General features: G+C 38.0%; 1 protein-coding gene across 1 annotated transcript in view; it reads right to left on the bottom strand.

Annotated features, from left to right (window-relative positions):
- Positions 1 to 23,906, bottom strand: part of LUZP2 (leucine zipper protein 2) — a 476,247-nt gene that overhangs the window by 256,742 nt on the left and 195,599 nt on the right. Inside the window, exons 2-3 of the mRNA XM_061158485.1 lie at positions 12,924 to 13,041; positions 7,088 to 7,158 (exon numbers count right to left, since the gene is read on the bottom strand). Of these exons, the coding sequence (XP_061014468.1) occupies positions 7,088 to 7,158; positions 12,924 to 13,041 (189 nt within the window). The remainder of the gene's footprint in view (positions 1 to 7,087; positions 7,159 to 12,923; positions 13,042 to 23,906) is intronic.

Here is a 23,906-nt window from a genome sequence, read left to right as displayed (position 1 = left end):
CTCTAGGAGTTTTATAGTTTCTGGTCTTACATTTAGATCTTTAATCCATTTTGAGTTTATTTTTGTGTATGGTGTTAGAAAGTGTTCTAGTTTCATTCTTTTACAAGTGGTTGACCAGTTTTTCCAGCACCACTTGTTAAAGAGGTTGTCTTTTTTCCATTGTATATCCTTGCCTCCTTTGTCGAAGATAAGGTGTCCATAGGTTCGTGGATTTATCTCTGGGCTTTCTATTCTGTTCCATTGATCTATATTTCTGTCTTTGTGCCAGTACCATACTGTCTTGATGACTGTGGCTTTGTAGTAGAGTCTGAAGTCAGGCAGGTTGATTCCTCCAGTTCCATTCTTCTTTCTCAAGATTACTTGGGCTATTCGAGGTTTTTTGTATTTCCATACAAATTGTGAAATTCTTTGGTCTAGTTCTGTGAAAAATACTGTTGGTAGATTGATAGGGATTGCATTGAATCTATAGACTGCTTTGGGTAGAATAGCCATTTTGACAATATTGATTCTTCCAATCCATGAACACGGTATGTTTCTCCATCTGTTTGTGTCCTCTTTGATTTCTTTCATCAGTGTTTTATAGTTTTCTATGTATAGGTCTTTTGTTTCTTTAGGTAGATATACTCCTAAGTATTTTATTCTTTTTGTTGCAATGGTGAATGGTATTGTTTCCTTAATTTCTCTGTCTGTTTTTTCATTGTTAGTATATAGGAATGCAAGGGATTTCTGTGTGTTAATTTTATATCCTGCAACTTTACTATATTCATTGATTAGCTCTAGTAATTTTCTGGTAGAGTCTTTAGGGTTTTCTATGTAGAGGATCATGTCATCTGCAAACAGCGAGAGTTTCACTTCTTCTTTTCCTATCTGGATTCTTTTTACTTCTTTTTCTGCTCTGATTGCTGTGGCCAGAACTTCCAACACTATGTTGAATAGTAGTGGTGAGAGTGGGCACCCTTGTCTTGTTCCTGATTTCAGGGGAAATGCTTTCAATTTTTCACCATTGAGGGTGATGCTTGCTGTGGGTTTGTCATATATAGCTTTTATTATGTTGAGGTATGTTCCTTCTATTCCTGCTTTTTGGAGAGTTTTAATCATAAATGAGTGTTGAATTTTGTCAAAGGCTTTCTCTGCATCTATTGAGATAATCATATGGTTTTTATCTTTCAATTTGTTAATGTGGTGTATTACATTGATTTGCAGATATTAAAGAATCCTTGCATTCCTGGGATAAAGCCCACTTGGTCATGGTGTATGATTTTTTTAATATGTTGTTGGATTCTGTTTGCTAGAATTTTGTTAAGGATTTTTGCATCTATGTTCATCAGTGATATTGGCCTGTAGTTTTCTTTTTTTGTGGCATCTTTGTCTGGTTTTGGAATTAGGGTGATGGTGGCCTCATAGAATGAGTTTGGAAGCTTACCTTCATCTGCAATTTTCTGGAAGAGTTTGAGTAAGATAGGTGTTAGCTCTTCTCTAAATTTTTGGTAGAATTCAGCTGTGAAGCCATCTGGTCCTGGGCTTTTGTTTGCTGGAAGATTTTTGATGACAGTTTCGATTTCCTTGCTTGTGATGGGTCTGTTAAGATCTTCTATTTCTTCCTGGTTCAGTTTTGGAAAGTTATACTTTTCTAAGAATTTGTCCATTTCATCCAAGTTGTCCATTTTATTGGCATAGAGCTGCTGGTAGTAGTCTCTTATGATCCTTTGTATTTCAGTGTTGTCTGTTGTGATCTCTCCATTTTCATTTCTAATTTTGTTAATTTGGTTCTTCTCTCTCTGTTTCTTAATGAGTCTTGCTAATGGTTTGTCAATTTTGTTTATTTTTTCAAAAAACCAGCTTTTAGCTTTGTTGATTTTTGCTATGGTCTCTTTAGTTTCTTTTGCATTTATTTCTGCCCTGATGTTCAAGATTTCTTTCCTTCTGCTAACCCTGGGGTTCTTCATTTCTTCCTTCTCTAATTGCTTTAGGTGTAGAGTTAGGTTATTTATTTGGTTTTTTTCTTGTTTCTTGATGTAAGCCTGTAATGCTATGAACCTTCCCCTTAGCACTGCTTTTACAGTGTCCCATAGGTTTTGGGTTGTTGTGTTTTCATTTTCATTCATTTCTATACATATTTTGATTTCTTTTTTGATTTCTTCTATGATTTGTTGGTTATTCAGAAGCGTGTTATTTAGCCTCCATGTGTTTGAAGTTTTAACAATTTTTTTCCTGTAATTGAGATCTAATCTTACTGCACTGTGGTAAGAAAAGATGACTGGAATGATTTCAATTTTTTTGAATTTTCCAAGACCAGATTTATGGCCCAGGATGTGATCTATTCTGGAGAAGCTTCCATGTGCACTTGAGAAAAAGGTGAAGTTGATTGTTTTGGGGTGAAATGTCCTATAGATATCAATTAGGTCTAGCTGGTCCATTATGTCATTTAAGGTTTGTGTTTCCTTGTTAATTTTCTGTTTAGTTGATCTATCCATAGTTGTGAGTGGGGTATTAAAGTCTCCCACTATTATTGTGTTACTATTAATTTCCTCTTTCATACTCGTTAGTGTTTGCCGCACATATTGCGGTGCTCCTATGTTGGGTGCATATATATTTATAATTGTTATATCTTCTTCTTGGATTGATCCTTTGATCATTATGTAGTGTCCTTCTTTGTCTCTTTTCACTTCCTTTATTTGAAAGTCTATTTTATCTGATATGAGTATTGCGACTCCTGCTTTCTTTTGGTCTCTGGTTGCATGAAATATTTTTTTTCCAGCCCTTCACTTTTATTCTGTATGTGTCTCTTGTTTTGAGGTGGGTCTCTTGTAGACAGCATATATAGGGGTCTTGTTTTTGTATCTATTCAGCCAATCTTTGTCTTTTGGTTGGGGCATTCAACCCATTTACATTTAGGGTAATTATTGATAGGTGTGGTCCCGTTGCCATTTACTTTGTTGTTTTGGGTTCACGTTTATACAACCTTTCTGCATTTCCTGTCTAGAGAAGATCCTTTAGCATTTGTTGAAGAGCTGGTTTGGTGGTGCTGAATTCTCTCAGCTTTTGCTTATCTGTAAAGCTTTTGAATTCTCCTTCATATCTGAATGAGATCCTTGCTGGATACAGTAATCTAGGTTGTAGGTTATTCTCTTTCATTACTTTCAGTACGTCCTGCCATTCCCTTCTGGCCTGGAGGGTTTCTATTGATAGGTCAGCTGTTATCCTTATGGGAATCCCTTTGTGTGTTATTTGTTGTTTTTCCCTTCCTGCTTTTAATATTTGTTCTTTGTGTTTGATCTTTGTTAATTTGATTAATATGTGTCTTGGGGTGTTTCACCTTGGGTTTATCCTGTTTGGGACTCTCTGGGTTTCTTGGACTTGGGTGGCTATTTCCTTCCCCATTTTAGGGAAGTTTTCAGCTATTATCTCCTCGAGTATTTTCTCATGGCCTTTCTTTTTGTCTTCTTCTTCTGGAACTTCTATGATTTGAATGTTGGGGCGTTTCAGAGTGTCCCAGAGGTCCCTGAGGTTGTCCTCATTTCTTTTGATCCTTTTTTCTTTTTTCCTCTCTGCTTCATTTATTTCCACCATTTTATCTTCTACCTCACTTATCCTATCTTCTGCCTCCGTTATTCTACTCTTGGTTCCCTCCAAAGTGTTTTTGATCTCTTTCATTGCATTATTCATTTTTAATTGACTCTTTTTTATTTCTTCTAGGTCTTTATAAACATTTCTTGTATCTTTTCAATCTTTGTTTCCAGGCTATTTATCTGTAACTCCATTTTGTTTTCAAGATTTTGGATCATTTTTATTATCATTATTCTAAATTCTTTTTCAGGTAGATTCCCTATCTCCTCCTCTTTTGTTTGACTTGGTGGGCATTTTTCATGTTCCTTTACCTGTTGGGTATTTCTTTGCCTTTTCATCTTGTTTAGATTGCTGTATCTGGAGTGGGCTTTCTGTATCCTGGAGGTCTGTGGTTACTTTTTATTGTGGAGGATTAACCCAGTGGGTGGGGTTAGACGATTGGCTTGTCAAGGTTTCCTGGTTAGGGAAGCTTGCGTCAGTGTTCTGGTGCGTGGAACTTGATTTCTTCTCTTTGGAGAGTAATGGAGTGCCCAGTAATGAGTTTTGAGATGGGTCTATGTGTTAGGTGTGACCTTGGGCAGCCTGTATGTTGATGTTCAGGGCTATGTTCCTGCGTTGCTGGAGAATTTGCATGGTATGTCTTGCTCTAAAACTTATTGGCTCTTGGGTGGTGGTTGGTTTCAGTGTAGGTATGAAGGCTTTTGGACAGTCTCTTATTACTTAAAGTTACATGTAGTCAGGAGTTTTCTGGTGTTCTCAGGTTTTGGGCTTAAGTCTCCTGCCTCTGGATTTCAGTTTTATTCTTCCTGTAGTCTCAGGACTTCTCCAACTATACAGCCCTGATAAGAAAACTTCTAGGTTAATGGCTGAAAGATTCTCTCCCATTAGGGATACCCAGAGAGGTTCACAGAGTTACATGAAGAAGAGGAGAGGGAGGAGGGAGATAGAGATGAGCAGGAGGAGAAAAAGGGGGACTCAAGAGGAGAGAGACAGATCTACGCAGCTGTCTGTTCCCAGAGTGTTCTCCGTAGCCCAGTCACCTACAAAGATTCACAGAATTGGATTGGGAAGAGAAGGGGAAAGGAGGAAATAGAGGTGTTCCGAGGTAGAAAACAGAGAGTCAAGATTGGGAGAGAATAATCTTCGGTTTAAAAATAGGGCTTCTCTTTTTTTTTTTTTTTGTAAGGTTATAGTGTATTGAAAATGAAAATTAAGGAGTAGTAGAGGAGTACTAGAGGACTTTAAAAGAAATAAGAGAAAAAGAAAAATAGAAAATAGAAAAGGAAAAGGAAATAAAAAAAAGAAAAAAGAAAAAAAAAAGAAAGAAAAAAAAATTTTTTTTTCCCTAATTAAAAAAATCGTAAAAATCTATGGAAATGAAAGTTAAGGAGTAGTGGGGGAGTAATAGGGGATTTTAAAGGAAAATAAAAGAGAAAAAAAAAAAGAGAAAAAATTAAAATTATATCTAGGAGTTTCTCTGGAGCTGTTGCGGTCAGTGTGGGTTCGGCTCAGTTTCAGATAGCTCCTCGTTCCAGCTTACGCTTCTCAATATCTACAGGCCCCTTCCGGTGTAGTCAGTGTTTTCTAGAGGGATTTTAATCTGTTGCACCAGTCCCTTCTGAAGCGGTTCCCTTTGTTTATTTGTCTTCTGTTTGCCGGTCTCTTCAGAGCCTCATTTCCGCCCTGACACAGGCGGGCGGAGGTGGACTCTTATTCAGGTAGCTAGTTCCGTCGCTCTGCGGGGAGGGGCTGGCGCTGCGGGGCCGGGCTTGCGCCGCGGGGACGGGCTGGCGCTGCCGGGCGGGGCTGACGCTGTTTTCTCCGTCTGCGCTGCTCAGGCTCCCGGCTGTTCTATATGGAGCGCGCCCCGCGCTGCGCGAGGCTCCAGCCCTCCGGTGTTCCACAAAAGCGTGGAACGAAAAGCTGCGCCTGCTCTCTGTGCCTTCCCCATCAGAGCGTTACAGGCAGCGAGGGGCTTGGTGGGCGCACTCTCCCCAGGTGTGGCGCGCCCACTCCCTTCCGCGGACCCAGTCTCAGTTTCCGCTGGCGCCAGTCGGGTGCGCGCGCCCTCTGCCCTCCGCGTCCCCAGCCCCAGTCCCCGCCCGCGCCGGTCGGGTGCCTGCGCCCTGTGTCTCGCCGCGACCTTCCCCTCCCCCCTGCCTCCTGCCTCCGGCGGGGCTGGGCTGGTCCGCAGCCTGCAAGCTCTTCTCTGTATTTTCTTGGTCTCTTTGTTCTGCGAACGGCCGGCAGTGTGTTCGGGCCGGTTAATTTACTCCCTCTCTTTTGGTCTCCCACAGTTCAAGTTGGCAACTCACAGAAGCTCCCTCCGATTGTCCTCAGGGCACTCAGGCCCGGACCCTACCCCAAGCAATGCCGCCTAAGAGCTCCCGGGACGGATCTCCGTCCTTAGCTCTTTTGTCTCACTTTTTATCTTTATATTTTGTCCTACCTCCTTTCGAAGACAATGGGCTGCTTTTCTGGGCACCTGATGACCTCAGCTAGCGATCAGAAGTTGTTTTGTGAAGTTTGCTCTGCGTTCAGTTATTCTTTTGATGAATTTGTAGGAGAGAAAGTGGTCTCCCCGTCCTACTCCTCCGCCATCTTGGCTCCTCCCTCCCTCTGTCAACTTCTTAAACAGCCTTCTGCTTTGGATAGGTAAACTGATTTGAAAGGGTATGACTATAGGTAAGATACAGCAGAGCAAATTCCAATTTAATGCAACTCTCAGCAATTTGCTTAAGCATTTTGAGCAACAATTTCCCATTTATTGATTGGGGACAATAATAACTACTCTATAATTGTGGTATTGAAACAAAAAACATATGTATATATATAAAACCAGCAGAGACTCTAATAAATGCATAACAAATAACAAAGGCTAGCTCTTTTATACCTTACAATACCCTGGCTTTTTTGTGTATTTGTTAGACAAGCAGTTTCAAGTCATACAGTTTTTTTTTTTTTTAATAGTAGGTATAAATCTAGCTCATACTTCACTTCCTTCGAAAATAAACAAACAGTAATAAAAATGTTCAAATTCTACTATGCTATTAATAAAAGTACCCCATTCCTTACCAACCCAATTATCACCAGGATCAAGTTGTGATACTAATAAAAATGGCCCACTATGTCAAAGCTGTTGGATCTGTATATTGATGGGCAGACTTATGGCTCCATCTTCTAAGATAATAGAGGAATGTACTTCAGATCCTTAATAGCTGAATTGAGATCTGCAGATAGGCATGGTCACTATTAACATCACCCATCACCAGGGAACGCACTAGAAATACAGAATCTCAAGTGCCACCCTATATATATATATATATAGAGAGAGAGAGAGAGAGAGAGTGTGTGTGTGTACGGATCTGCATTTGAGCAAGATTCTCATATATTATAAAGTGTAAATAAGGTTATAAAGAAATGAATGCATTTAAAATAAACTTATTCATGTAAAGTTGCTGAATGAATTCTGGCGATGGAAAAAATGAACTGAGAAAATAAAAGGAGAACACAGCCTTACCTTTGTTTCTGACCTATTTCCAGAAGCTTCTGAACATCAGTTTTAGCAGATATCTCATCGTTTTTCAAATTCTGATAAGAAAATTGGGAAAAGGAAGTCTTATTCAGGTGATAGATTGAAGCGGACTTTACTGTTATGTTTATGGCACAAGGCGTGCCCTGAAACAAGAATGCGCAAATGAGGCTATGATGGTCCCCTTGGCTCTCAGGACACACAGTTTATGACACCAACTAGTGAAAATGCTACACAATGAGTGAAAGGGAATGAACTGAGTTTCAGTCTTTAGAGGTTCAATGAAAGAGGAAGTACTCTCCAAACATCTAGGTGTTTTTTAAAATGAATATGTCTGTATTTCTGCTTAGTCACTCAGTTGTGTCCGACTCTGCAACACCGTGGACTGTAGCCCATCAGACTCTTTGTTCATGGGATTCTCTAGGCAAGAACACTGGATAGGGTTGCCATTCCCTTCTGCAGGGGATCTTCCTGACCCAGGGATTGAATCCCAGTCTCCTGCATTGCAGGTGGATTCTTTACCATCTGAGCCAGCTCCATAATGGAATATAAAATATATTATCTGTTCTTCATTCGAAGTTTTACCATGTTCTCTGCAGGCATGTTAAGCTTATTTTGGCATAGTTTCTACAAACAAAAGGAGACATAAAAAACCTCTCTACATAGGTTAAATACGTTCAAAATCAAAGCAGTCAAATGCTATGTACCTATTTGGTCGTGTCTATCTATTATTTATAAGTAATGCATTAGTGTATATATATATATATTATTATTAGTGTATATATATTATATTAGTGTATATATATATTATATATATATATTAGTGTATATATATATATATATATAAAACTAGGACCAGTTCAAATTGTAATGGTACTGTATAGGTAGTGTATTAAGGAAAAAAAGTACCACCTCACTCATTGGTGTTTATTTACTCTGGCAAATTTAGCATTGACAGACTGTGAATCAAAACAGAGAACTCCCCTGAGCTTTCCTCATTAGGTAAGCTGTCTTGTTAAGCCTTCCCTAAGAACCTTCTTATTTATATCCAATAAACTATTTAACATGGTAACAGATCCTTCTTGATATTGAAAGTTGAAATAGAGACAATAATATTGTTTGTAGGAAGAGCAGCTATGACAAGCAAAACATTAACAATAACAAGAATGGCAAATACTTTGTTTACTTAATATTTATTTAACATCAAATGCATGGTGTCTGCCTTCACCAATTTTTTATCCTAATGGTAGGAACAATTTTCATACAGTAAGTTAAGCATTCTGATAGGCATGTTGTAGAGTGAACTTCACAAAAGAAGAATCTTTCCTAAAATGATTGAGGTTATTATTTTTTTTTTGATTGAGGTTATTATTAGGAAATAGCCATTAAAAGATGCTGTGTTTATTTGCAAAGAGTGCATGTATGCCTGCTAAGTTGCTTCTGTAATGTCCAACTCTTTGTGACCCCATAGACTGCAGTCTGCCAGGCTCCTCTGTCCATGGAATTCTCCATGCAATAATGCTAGAGTGAGTTGCCATTTCCTTCTCCAGGAGATCTTTTCAATTCAGGGATCGAATTGGAAATCGATCTCACGTCTCTTACAACTCCTGCACTGGCAGGTGGTTTCTTTACCACTAGCACCACTAGCCCTTGGAAAAAATAGCTTGATAAAGAAAAGAGGATATGTTTCACACTTGATAATTTGCATGTTCCAATGCTATTCTCTCAGATCATCCCACCCTTGCCTTCTACCACAGAGTCCAAACGTCTGTTCTATAAATCTGTGTCTCTTTTTCTGTCCTGCATATAGGGTTATCGTTACCATCTTTTAAAATTCCATATATATGCATTAGTATACTGTATTGGTGTTTATCTTTCTGGCTTACTTCACTTTGTATAATGGGATGGGTAGGGAGGTGGGAGGAGGGATCAGGATGGGGAACACATGTAAATCCATGGCTGATTCATGCCAATGTATGGCAAAAACCACTACAATATTGTAAAGTAATTGGTCTCCAACTAATAAAAATGAAAAAGAAAAAAAAAAGAAAATAGGATAAAGGAGTGCTGCAGGGAAATCATCAATCATCAAATTTACATTTTAAATTTACATATGCCCCATGCCATATGACCTGGGGCAGGTCACAAAATCTGCCTTTCAACTTTCTTGTGTGATAAATTGTGAGATTAGTTCCAGAAAAACATCTACTTCTGCTTTATTGACTATGCCAAAGCCTTTGATTGGTGATCACAACAAACTGTGGAAAAATCTTCAAGAGCTGGGAATACCAGACCACCTGACCTGCCTCCTGAGAAATCTGTATGCAAGTCAAGAAGCAACAGTTAGAACTGGACATGGAACAACAGATTGGTTCCAAATTGGGAAAGGAGTACATCAAGGCTGTATGTTGTCACCCTGCTTATTTAACTTACATGCAGAGTACATCATGAGAAATGCTGGCTGGATGAAGCTCAAGCTGGAATCAAGACTGCCGGGAAAATATCAATAACCTCAGATATGCAGATGGCACCACCCTTATGGCAGAAAATGAAGAAGAACTAAAGAGCCTTCTGATGAAAGTGAAAGAGGAGAGTGAAAAAGTTGGCTTAAAACTCAACATTCAGAAAACTTAAGGTCACGGCACCTGGTCCAATCACTTCATGGCAAATAGACGGGGAAACAGTGGAAACAGTAACAGACTTAATTTTGGGGGGCTCCAAAATCACTGCAGATGGTGACTGCAGCCATGAAATTAAAAGAGGCTTGCTCCTTGGAAGAAAAGTTATGATCAATCTAGACAGCATGTTAAAAAGCAGAGATATTACTTTGCCGACAAAGGTCCATCTAGTCAAGGCTATGGTTTTTCTAGTAGTCATGTATGGATGTGAGAGTTGGACTATTAAGAAAGCTGAGAGCCAAAGAACTGATGCTTTTGACTATGGTGCTGGAGAAGACTCTTGAGAGTCCCTTGGATTGTAAGGAGATCAAACCAGTCAATCTTCAAGGAAATCAGTCTTGAATATTTATTGGAAAGACTAATGTTGAAGCTGAAACTCCAATACTTTGGCCACCTGATGCGAAGAACCGACTCATTGGAAAAGACTCTGATGCTGGGAAAGACTGAAGGCGGGAGGAGAAGGGGACGACAGAGGATGAGATGGTTGGATGGCATCTCTGACCCAATGGACATTAGTTTGAGTAAACTCCGGGTGTTGGTGATGGACAGGGAGGCCTTGCATGCTGTGTTTCATGGGGTTACAAAAAGAAGGATACCACTGACAGACTGAACTGCACTAACATTTAGATCAACTGTGGGATTTCAAATTTAGGGTTTCCTGGGTAACTAAAATGGTAACGAATCTGCCTGCAATTAAGGGAGACCCGGGTTTGATCCCTGAGTCAGGAAGGTCCCCTAGAGAAGGCAATGGCAACACACTCAAGCATTCTTGCCTGGAGAATTCCATTGACAGAGGAGCCTGGTGGGCTACAGTCCATGGAGTTGCAGAGAGTTGGACACGGCTGAACAACTATTACACACAAAATTTAGAAAAACCACAGAGGACAGTGAAGGAAAGGGGAGCCTGGCAAGCTGCAGTCCATGCGGTTGCGAAGAGTCAGACATGACTTAACGACTTAACAACAACAGTAGACAGTTATCGGAAAACTCAAAGGGGATAACAGATGTGTGACATAACTTTGCAAAAAATATGCTTATTCATTTGGCTATTTGCTATACTCTGGCATTGTAAAGGAAACCAAAATTAAAAAGTCGCCATCTTTTCTTCAAGAAATTGAAAAAGTACAACACATGAAATAAAGAAATATAAAAGTGAAAAGAGTAGGTAGACAGATGGGACTCTGCAAAGTGTATGCAATTAAAGAGCAGGACAGCACTTAATAAATTATTATTTCTCCAGCAATGGCAGAGAAGGGAGATGTACATCTTGGAAAATGTTTGATGACTTTAAGGATATAAAGATTGATATACCTAATGATTAATCAATATGACGTTTACTACTGATCAGTATTACTATGCCATTCAGGTGTTATGGTTACAGAGATGAACAAGACTTACAAAGATCATATCTTTATGAAGCCCTATTGGAAAGAAAAATATGGACTATGAGCAATATTTACTCATTTATTAGATGTATGCCTTTGGGAAATTTGATTTTTTGTGAATTTTGCTTTAATTTTGTGAAGATATTGTTAAAGAGATTTAATAAGAAAAAATTTAAAAATTCACCTTGTACAATGGCACAAAATAAAAAAACATTAAAAATTTCAATTACATTTATGGATTGACTTGTTATTCTTTTAAAAAGGTAATTCCACACAAAATTACACATTTCTTTCAAATAATTTCCTAGAATGTAATAAGATGTCTTAACAGGCTACAGGTCCAGAGAGACTGAGAGCCCTGGAAATATTGTAACGAATGACCACTTGTGGCATTTCTTTCACTACATGCTTAGAAAATTCTCAGTGCCAGATGTTCTATTCCTCTAAGATGGTGCAAGTGTCAAATATTCTTTGTTGTCTCGTAAAACTTTTGAATTTCCACTTAATGAAAAGGTACAGTTCTGGCATCAGCTTCCTATAGCAATCAATACATAATACAATATAAGTACATCACTAATGCTCCATGTATACTCCCAGCATAGAACTGTCATTCCCGCACTCTTCCATCATGCTACCTGTCACTGTGTCCTATTGGAGTCTAAGTGATTTTCCTATTTTTATGTTCTCAAGACATAATACAGCTTCTGGAACATGAGCTTGGGTGTTGGCTTCAAAATAGCAGATCTATCGCCTAACTGTCCTCATGCTCTTAGCTTCCGAGCCCTTTTCTGTTTTCTTACCTATAAAATGAGACTAATAATAATCATAGCATAATTATCATGTGAAAATTAATTTTAAAACATGAAGAAAGAGTACCTAACACAAGAGACCACATTCAGTAAACTGCAACTGCAGTGGTTACTGACACCATCCTCACTGTCACAGGACTAGAAAGCTAAGAACAATGGTGATTACTCAAGGTTTGGAAACGTGTTTCTGGGCAATAACTAACAGACCAGCTTTGAGTCAGACTGCTTGTATTTAAATTCTGGCTTCCTTTGTGACATTCAAGCATGATTCCTCATGTATAACAAGACAAATCACATTTATGATGCCTATTCTCATTGGTATGTTATGAGAATTAAATTCTATAAGACATGCAAAGCTTTTGGGGTATACTGTATATTCAATAACTACAATGTTAAAGGAAAATATTAAAATATATTCTCAGATATTTCAGAAACTTTTCAAGTATAGGTATTGTGTTTGGTTTTTGCTTGAGATTTCACTGAATGTTAATACATTTTCACAGAACACTTTCCTTTGTGAGGATTTACCCACTGTAGTAATGAGGTTTATCAAGGAATTTTCATAACTATCTTTTGTGGAATTTAAAGTTCTCCTCTAGAGATCATTTATATATTCATTTAACTCTTGGCCATAATTGCTTTTCATCATTTTGTAATATAAAAAACACAAGGGTCAAGTTGATCTTAGAAGCTGTGAGAAATTGATGGCTTTGCCAAGCACACAAATTTCTCATTCCTGACTTTGCAAACCCCAGATTCTTAGACTGCATTTCAAATGACATTTCTTTTCAAAGCTCATATAATAATAAATAATAACTCCCATGTTCAAGCCCAGGAATATCTTCAAAACTGGTTAAAAAAAAAATTGCGGAAGTCTTCATGTATCAATCCACTGAGACAAACTAGATGATTCCCTACACTTGGCTGCTGAGAAAATTAGTTTTCATCTCACCTGAAGGTTGGTTTTAATTCCATCAAGTTCTCTTGATGTCTTTGTCAGCTGACGGAGGATGGTGCTTCGCTCCTTAAAGACTTGTTTCAGCTGCTTTTCTAGCTCTTCATAGTCCTGTCTAACACAGAAAGAAAAGGCATGAAGGCCTCCCAAATTCTTCACTTGGCTCTAGCCACTTTGGCCATGATCACAAACCCTTGCATTTTAAGCAAAGTCTAGATGAATTGAAACCTTAATTATTAGGATGTTTTGTCTTTATTAGTTCATCTAAAAAGGGAAAATTAAAAAAAAAAAAAAACAGTTTAAAAACAAGACTTTGCATTGATGACTATCCAGGCTACAGTTTCCAGAATAACACTGCACATCTTTTGCATCTATAACATAATTTATCAGATACCACTTGTAAATACAGATATTTTCCATGACATCACCACACTTTTTTCTCAGGTCCTTCAAGCTTTACAGCAAGACATTTGATTGGAACCAAAGTAGCTCAGAGATTTAGATAGATTCTGACACTGGGGGGCAAACTTGGGTAGAACCAGGACAGAATGAAGGGGGTTTTCTTCACCCTTGGTTTGTAGGAAATGGAAGTCCACTAAAAAGGCACCCCTTTCCAAATCTCTACTACTACTAAAGAAGTATTGGACAAAGCAAAAATGCCTCTAAAAATCAGTCACTATAGTAATTACAGAGAAGTTTGAACAGGCTTGTTAACTATTATCATGAAAGAAAGACTTATCTATCATATATACATACATGTGTAATTTTTTTCCTACTTTTCTCATATGGACTTTGCAAGATAACAAGGTAGGTACTTAGTTCTAATTTTGCCAATATAAAAGACTGAACTCAGAAAAATTCACTATGCTAAGATCTTATGCAAGGAATGAATGAACAAGTAGGGTGTGTATTTGTGTGTGTATCTGTATATGTCATAGAAAGTGTGTACGTGCATGGAAAAAATGTAGACAAGGAAACAGTTGTCAGTGCAGCCTAGGAACTACACTTGATAGGGAAAGGTTAAAAATGATTCACTGGCACACACAGGCAGTTAGAGATTAGAGTCATGAATCCAGGGAAGACTTTCTGGTAAAAGTAATACAAGATATACGCACTTTGACCTAGATGTCCATCAACAGATGAATGGGTAAAGAAGTTGTTATACATCTATACAATGGAATATTACCACAGCCACAAAAAGGAAAACATTTGAGTCTGTTCTAACGAGGTGGATGAACCTAGGGCCTATTATACAGAGTGAAAAAAGTCAGAAAGGTAAATATAAATATTGTATAGTAACACACATATATGAAATCTAGAAAGATGACACTGATGAATCTATTTGCGTGGTAGCAATGGAGAAAAAGACACAGAGAACAGACCCATGGACACAGCGGGAGGAGAGAAGGGAGAGGCTGAGATGTATGGAGACAGTAACACACTTACAATACCATATGTAAAATAGATAGCCAATGGGAATTTTCTGTAAGACTCGGGAACTCAAACAGGGGCTCTGTAACAATCTAGAGGGGTGGGATGGGGAGGGAGATGGGAGGGAGGGGACATGGGTGCACCCATGGCTGATTCTAGCTGCTGTTTGACAGAAACAACAACATTCTGTAAGGCAATTATCCTTCAATTAAAAAATAACTTAAAATGAGCTTTGAAAGATAAGTCGAATTTAGCTCTATGAAAAGGAAATGCATGTATAAATACTAATAAAAATGAAAATATGTGTATAAATGTCAGAAGGTTTGGAGGAGGAAATAGTGGGTAAGAAATCTGCTTCTGAAATGAGGATGTGGAGGGTATGAGCAAAAGAATGCAAGTCTCAACATGGTTAGGAGGATGAGCATTGTTTTGAAAACAAGGAGAAGCAACTGGAGAGTTTTAAGCAGGGACTGACATGTCAGCTTTATGTTTTGGAAAGACTTCTCTGGCTATAAACTGGGAAATGCACTGGAGGAAGGAAAAATTTGGAGAAAAGTAGGCAGTAGAGGAAGTTACCATTGCAATAATCCAGGGGAAAGACTGTTCGCCTAATTTAGATTCAAAGCACTAGAGACAGAGAAGCTTGGATTGATTTCAGCAAAATATACAAAATTGAATCTATGATATATAATTAAAATTTTTGTATTCTGTGTGTATGTTACAAGGAAAGAGTGGGAAGGAGCTAGTCATTAATGTTGCCAAGCCTCTGGTTTAGGCAACAGCTAAATGCAGCCCTTCACTGAAAGAGTCCACTGTATAAACAATTTTTTAGTGAAAACTGGGTTGACACATTCTGTATTCAACTTGTAGGAAAATGGCTCAAATTCTCTCTTTAGTTTCTTTGTCTGTAAAAGACAGTGCTACATGACCTCATGAGATTGTTATGTGTTACATGGAGCAACTTATATAATGGAGGTAATTCATTTTTAAAAATATAAAATTTTTATGACTGAGGAATTTGATGAATTTACCATCTTTCTGCAGAATTATAAAGGAAATGGGTCTACCAGCGAGCTTAGTCATGACTTAACAAATGAATGCCATCTACAATAATTTTCTATTACATTTTCTCATTTTTTTAAACACAAGTTTCTAGCACTCTTCACTTTCTTCTTATTCAAAGGAAATTGGAATGCTCCACTGTAAGAACCTCAATATTTCTCCCTGGCTTTGAGATTTTCACTGATGAATCAGCCAGTAATAAGACAGCGATTAATGTCCCAGGTTTCCTTTCAATCTCATTAGCAAAGTCAAATAATGAACAGCAAGGCACACAGTCATCTACTTCTAACTATACAACTTTATTTCATGACCTGATTTATCCTCCTGAATATTTGTGACAACAGACACATCTCCAAAATTATTTTAAGTGACCATAATCAATCACAGTATTACATTCCAAATATTGACAATGTATTACATGCAAGATGGTCTTCTGTATGCTCACTTTTCTAATCTTCAGAACTTTATGAGAAAAGCACTAATATTAATAAGTTCTAGTATTAATTCCATTTTACAGTTGAAGAAACTGAGTCACAGGAATAATAACTTCCAGTAACATATTAAGGAAGTGTATCGGTCTCCAGTATCCAATGTCTTTGCCATTGCACTGTAGGAACATACTGATTGCCTACAATTTTGTTAGAAGTTCACTGTGTCTGTCACAGATCTCATTGTGTGCTATTTATGCCATCACTGTTGCATATATAAGTTTTCAGTATTTGGATTTATTTGCCATTAAAAAAATTATCAATAGCATTCCTTTATTATCACTTTTAATCATCTTTTTGTTGAAGTATAATTGCTTTATAATGTTCTGAAATCAGCTATGTGTACACATTTATCTTCTCCCCCTTGGACCTCCCTCCCACCCGCTCCCCCATCCCAGACCTCTAGGTCATCACAGAGCATGAAGCTCAATTCCCTGAGCTATACAGTAGCTTTCCACTAGCTATCTATTTTACACATATGTGCTAAGTCGCTTCAGTCATGTTCGACTCTATGTGACCCTATGTAGGCCACCAGGTTCCTTGGTATGGAGATTCTCTAGGCAAGAATACTGGATTGGGTTACCATACCCTTCTCCAGGGGATCCTCCCAACCCAGGGATTGAACCCGAGTCTCCTGCATCTCCTGCACTGCAGGCAGATTCTTTACCGCTGAACCACTGGGGAAGCCCATCTATTTGACACGGATAATGTATATATGGAAATCCTAACCTCCCAATTCATACCACCCTCATCTTCCCTCCGTGTGTCTGAGTCTCTCCTGAATGTGTGCTTACGTTCTCAGCCGCTTCAGTCATGTCTGACTCTTTGCGACCCTAGGGACTGCAGCGCACCGCCAGGCTCCTCTGTCCATGGGATTCCATTCCTGCTTGCCAAATAGTTCCGTTTGTACCATTTTCTTGGATTCTACATATACACGTTAATATATGACATCTGCTTTTCTCTTTCTGAATTACTTCACTCCGTTTGATGGAATCTAGGTCAGTCCATATCACTTTATTTCAATCCTTTTTATGGCTCAGTAATATTCCATTGTATATATGTACCACATTTTCTTTATCCATTCATCTGCCAATGGGCATTTAGATTGCTTCCATGTCCTGGCTATTGTAAATAGTGCTGCAATGAACACTGGGGTACATGTGTCTTTTTGAACTATGGTTTAATTCCATTCTCATATTTGGCCTTCAAATAACTTCATGAGAAAAAGAGAACCAACTTAATTCCTTTATTTTCTGGCAAATATAATAAGAACCATGAGGATATCATTTATCAGAAAAATAAAGCCAGAAATGTTAATAATACAACTCTAGATTCAGTCTTTCAAAGACATTATAAAAGACAAAACCAGTGACTCTGTAGAAGTAAATTACCATGACAGAAGCATTTGGTACAATCTTAACAGATTTTCTAATATTTATAAATAAGTGCATGTTTATCTTCCAATACATGGTTTCTCCCAAGACAAAATGCAAAAAATACAATGTTCATGCAGTCATGTTTTGCAACTGACTTGTCTTGGAGCTCTTTCCATGTTTACACATATTAAAATCTGTTATTCCCATATGGTAATATATTTTGCCGCTGGATATTTAAAGTGTTTTCAATTTTTCTTTCTCTCTTGAAAAGTAATGAAGTCCATATACATGGGTAAAAATATTTTTCCTAAAATATATGTTTCCCAGAAATTGAAATATTTCACTTCAAAGTTGACATGTTAACTTTGATGGGTGCTGGTAAATTGCCTTCCTGTAAACTAGGCTTTGGCTTCCAGGTAGCTCAGGTGTTAAGAATCCACCTGCCAATGATCCCTGGGTCAGGAAGATCCCCTGGAGAAGGAAATGGCAACCCACTCCAATATTCTTGCCTGGGAAATCCCATGGATTAAGGAGCCTGGCCGGGCTCCAGTGCATGGGGGTCACAAAAAGTAGGACACGACTTAGTGACTAAACAACGACAAAACTAGGCTAGTCTGCACTTCTCTTATCAGTGCATTCTGATAGTCTTTCTCGACATGTTCACCTGAAATGGAAATTGCCCTCACTTCCTTTATATATTTGTTGATATTATGAGTGAACATTGATATAATCTTTCTGATATGATTTCCAATCACTTTCTCCCTGGTGGCTCAGATGGTAAAGTGTCTGCCTACATTGTGGGAGACGTGGGTTCAATCCCTGGGTTGGGAAAATCCTCTGGAGAAGGAAATGGCAACCCACTTCAGTACTCTCGCCTGGAAAATCCCATGGACGGAGGAGCCTGGTAGTCTACAATCCATGGGGTCGCAAAGAATCAGACACGACTAAGTGACTAAACTTTCACTTTTTCACTCCCAGCCTTATAAAAATGATTATATTGGGTTGGTGAAAAAGTGCACTCAGGTTTTCCCCTAACATTATATGGAAACCAGAACAAACTTTTTGGCCAGCCCAACATTTTCATTACTTTAATCAGTACTTTAATGAATACTTATATTTCTTCCTTTATACTATCTGTTTAGGCCTTTTGAAAATGTGAAAGTCACTCAGTTGTGTCTCTTTGCAACTCTTTGCAACTATACAGTCCATGGGACTCTCCAGGCCAGAATACTAAAGTGGATAGCCATTCCTTACTCCAAGGGATCTTTCCAACCCTGGGTTAGAACCCAGGTCTCCTGTATTGCAGGCCAATTCTTTACCAACTGAGCCACCAGGGAATATTTTGGGTTAGTGATTGTATGAATTTTCTGGAGCTGGCATTAACAAGATACCACAGGATGGGTGGCTCAGACAATAGACATCTTGGTCTCACAATTCTTAGACCCTAGAAATCTAAAATCAGGTTGTTGGTCAACTTCTTATGAGGGCTGTGGGGGGAGGATCTGTTCTAAGGCTCTCTCCATGGCTTGAGGATGGCTGTCTTCCTCTTATGATTCTTCACATTGTCTTCTGTGTGTGACTTCATGTTCAAATTTTCCCATTTTAGAAGGGCATCAACCAATCTGATTCAGAGCCCACTCAAATGACCTCATTTTAACTTGTTATCTTCTGCAAATATCCATCTCTAAATGATGTTACATATGAGGGGTTAGGTACTTCCACATATGAATAGTGAGTGAACACAATTCAACCCATAACAGTTACCTATTGATTTGCAGACTATCTGTGTACTGTTTGGTTTTCAGTTGTCATCAAATGGAAAATATTTTTGAAATCTGTTACTGATATTTCATTATCCCTACAATTTTTTAAAATAACTATTTAAAATACATATTATTTAGAATATATTTGTATTTTCTACACAAATAATCCTATGACTGCAAAAAAAATGATAGTTTCTCTTTTTGTTTTCAATTCTTAAGTCTTTTACTAAGTTCTTTATCTTACTTCGCTATCAGAACCAAGAACATATTGTACAATGTTCAATAGAATTGGTGACATAAATATTATTTTCTTTTTCCAGATTGTAGAAATACTATAGACATCCTCTTCTTATTCTAGATTGCAAGGGAAAAACCTTTCATTATCACAAATACAGTATTTACTACAGGCTTTTTTAGTCACTTTTTTTTGTGTACAATTAGTAATATTTCTGTCCTAAATTAGTACAGTGACATGTAAAAATCGTCTGGTTTGTTGTATCTGTTGTGGGGAGGTGTCTACAGATTCAATGCTGTAATATGCTTTTAACTATTCAGATATCCTAACTGTGCCTGTGTAAACAGTAATAAAACATATTATTTTTAGGAGTTTGTTCATTTTATTGTCATTGATTTAGTTCATGATTCTGGGGGTTAGCAATTTTGTCTGAGTGCCACTGGGCAGTTCTCTTCTTGACTGAGTTACTCTTATTTCTTTGATGAGTTCCTGGTCAACTAAATGGCTCTGCCCTGTGACTGATATGATAACATTTTGTCAATGAAGACAGCAGGCCCATCCATATGTTACTCTTCCTCCATCCTGGCTCATATTTCAGTTGGTTAGAGTTTTAAGAGAATTAACAGAAGTAAAGGATATTTTTTCAGGTTTAATCTTGAAATTGAAAGATGCTACATCTGCCATAATGTACTGGTCACAAAGCAAGTCACAATTTCAGTCCAGATTCAAGAGGTAAAGAAATATACTTTCAAAAGGAAAGGTTTAAAAGTCATTCTGCAGATTAGCATGTATATAAGGATAAAAATGATTATGGTCACATTTGCAAAGGATCTGGTATGTAACCCCATGCTGAGTTAAGTTCCTGTACTTTATTTCTCAGGGATTTGTCCTTTGAGTACTTGCCACCTTGTGCATTGGTGGTTTTCCAATGTAGTTAAAGGGATTTTTTGTCATTTCTTTTCCAGTTTTTCCATTAGCTCCAAAATTGTTTGACAATGAACTTGTCTAATTTCACTAAAGATGGGAGTTTGGGGGCCATTTTTTAACAAATCATTATTTTTTAACCTCCCAAGGGTAATCAACTGATCAACTGAATCCCACTTATTCATCAACTCTGAATATTTGAACACTTATACTTGCAACTACCCAATCTCACAGTCCTAGTTTAATTCTTCATTATTTAAATTATTTACAGCATTATATTAATTGATTTCTTATTTGCTTCTCCAAGCCAATTAAAGCACTGCTTTCAGATCAGACTTTCTAAACTTAAAGTTTTATTTGGATCAACTTATAGTTCAAAATATCAATGCCTCCCTAGGTTATATCAAGGTCAATGTCAAGGTTGCTTGTCTTCTGGCTTGAAACTATCTTCATAGTCCTTCAGTTTCCTTTGCTCAGGTTTTCTTTGCTCATCTTTATCATTGTATGTGTCTTGTATCTTGCTAACTAACAATTAAAAATAATTTCTTTAAAACACTTAAATGTGTTTTTCTTCATTTGCATTTGTATGAATAAACTGAAATCAAAATAAATCCCCCTAGTAATCATATATTAAATTCTTCCTAAGGGCCACGACACTCAAAAAACCTCATACTCTAGACTTAGCACTTTTGATTTCACAAATGAACGTAACACAAATACAATACAAAACCTCTATATACATCAAGTCAGTCTCTTCTCTTTCTCTATTTCTCTTCAGAGTCTTATATTAACAGTACAATTTTAGATGTATGATTTATATATGTATGATTTATGTGTATTTATATATATATGTCTCACTACAAAATTGAAATTTTTGATTGCATGAATACTGTCTTGTACTACTATTGCCTAGCATAATACTTTCTACTGACAGTGTTAAATTGTACTTGAGCCCTGTTCTCCTGAAAACTATCAGTAGTTAAGAAATTGACCCCAAACTTCTGTGTTCAATGGGATGTCATTTCCTTCTCCAGGGGATCTTCCCTAGCCAGGGATCAATCCTGTGTCTCCAACATTGGTAGGTGAATGCCTTACCACTGAGCCACCAAAGGAGTCCTTGGGACTAAGGCATTAGGAGAGATCAACTTCAGGTTCATCAATCATGGAAATTTTAAGGAAGAAAATATAATTTTGTTAGGGGTTGAATGACACATGGGATTATTAAATGCAGTAGAGGGAAAAGATATTCTAGCAGAGAGAACAATATAAGTGATGACCACGCAAATGGGGAAGTGCTGAGTGCATATAAACTGTAACTCAGTAAGTAATATAGTCTAAATTGCATACAGGGTACTTATTGGGCTATTGGGTAAAACCAGAAAAAGTTGGTAAGATTCAAGTTATCAAAATTCTTAAATGCCATGCTCAGGAGTTTTGTACGCCTTCTATAGGAAATTTACTGCTCTGTGAATCACCAAGGAAGGTCTATTTAGGAATACAGATAGTCAGATTTCCAACTCAAAAATATATCAAAAAAAGAAGTATTTAAATTATCCTCCCCCCCCAGTTGTCAGAGCTATTCCAAGATGTAGACTTTTATTTATTCACAGACAAGAAGACTGAATAAGAGTGACGTTAACTAGGCTTGGCCAGAATATTAAGCTGGCGACCACAGGGGATTATATTCTGGGAAACATTTGCAATGCTTTCTCTCAGAAAATTGAAGATAGAATTCCTCTGAATCTAGGCTCAAAGGCCACAGATTATTTTGCTAAGAAGCATCTGTGTTATCTGAGGCAATTCTTTTCCTATTCTTTGTATCAGTCTTTACATTCAATGTGACCACAAAGATATTTGCATAGTGATTTTCTTTCAAGGTCTGCCAATGCAAACTAAGAGAATAACCCAAAGTCCACTAGAGATCTGTGGCAGGATTCATTCTGGGTCCCTATGTAGAGAAGTCTAGAAAAGTATCTTTTAGGAAAGGAGGGTCTCTCATATAAATGTGGTCAAAGATGGAAGTACTACAAGCCTTTAATGAAGATATCTTGAAACTAAAATACTCAACTCTTCTCCTACTAATCCTACACCTGGGGATCTATTCATCTAGCACTTAAGAGCATAAGGTGGAGGTGATGGAATTCCAGTTGAGCTATTTCAAATCCTAAAAGATGGTGCTGTGAAAGTGCTGCATTCAATATGCCAGCAAATCTGGAAAACTCAACAGTGGCCGCAGGACTGGAAAAAGTCAGTTTTCATTTGAAACCCAAAAAAAGGCAACGCCAAAGAACATACACACTACTGCACAACTGCACTCATTTCACATGCTAGCAAAGTAATGCTCAAAATTCTCCAAGTCAGGCTTCAATAGTTCATGAACCATGAACTTCCAGATGTTCAAGGTGGATTTAGAAAAGGCAGAGGAATCAAATTGCCAACATCCATTAGATAATTGAAAAAGCAAGAGAGTTCAAGAAAAACATCTACTTTTGCTTTATTGACTATGACAAAGCCTTTGACTGTTTGGATCACAGCAAACTGTGGGAAATTCTTCAAGAGATGGAAATACCAGACCACCTGACCTGCCTCCTGAGAAATCTGTATGCAGGTCAAGAAGCAACAATTAGAACTGGACATGGAACAACCGACTGATTCCAAATCGGGAAAGGAGTATGTCAAGGCTGCATATTGTCACCCTGGTTATTCAAGTTATATGCAGAGTACATCATACAAAATGCCAGGTTGGAGGAAGCATAAGCTGGAATCAAGATTGCCGGGATAAATATCAATAACATCAGATACACAGATGACACCACCCTTATGGCAGAAAGTGAAGAGAACTAAAGAACCTCTTGATGAAAGTAAAAGTGGACAGTGAAAAAGTTGGCTTAAAACTCAACGTTCAGAAAACTAAGATCATGGCATCTGGTCCCATCACTCACGGCAAATAGATGGGGAAACAGTGGAAACAGTGACAGACTTTATTTTTTTGGGCTCCTAAGTCACTGTAGATGGTGATTGCAGCCATGAAATTAAAAGACGCTTGCTCCTTGGAAGAAAAGCTATGACCAACCTAGACAGCATATTAAAATGCAGAGACATTACTTTACCAACAAAGGTCCATCTAGTCAAAGCCATGGTTTTTCCAATAGTCATGTATGGATGTGAGAATTGGACTATAAGGAAAGCTGAGTGCTGAAGAATTGATGCTTTGATCCATGGTATTGGAGAAGACTCTTGAGAGTCCCTTGGACTGCAAGGAGATCCAACCAGTCCATCCTAAAGGAGATCAGTCCTGAATATTCATTGGAAGGACTGATGCTGAAGCTGAAACTCCAATACTTTGGCCACCTCATGCGAAGAACTGAATCATTGGAAAAGACCCTGATGCTGGGAAAGATTGAAGGCAAGAGGAGAAGGGGACAACAGAGGATGAGATTGTTGGATGACATCACCAAAGTGATGAATATGAGTTTGAGTAGGCTCTGGGAGTTGGTGATGGACAGGGAAGCCTGGAGTGCTGTAGTCCATGGGGTCTCAAAGAGTTGGACATGACTGAGTGACTGAACTGAACCGACTAAGAGCATAAATTTAAAGCAGCATTAGTTGGGGACCTCCCCTGGTGGTCTAGTGGTTAAGAATCCACTTTCCTATGCAGGGAACTCGGGTTTTCAGGTTTGGCTCCTGGTCTGGGAACTAAG

Source organism: Dama dama, chromosome 2 (genome assembly GCF_033118175.1).
Source record: "Dama dama isolate Ldn47 chromosome 2, ASM3311817v1, whole genome shotgun sequence".
NCBI classification, from domain to species: Eukaryota; Metazoa; Chordata; class Mammalia; order Artiodactyla; family Cervidae; genus Dama; species Dama dama.
This window is presented reverse-complemented; position numbering and strand designations above follow the sequence as displayed.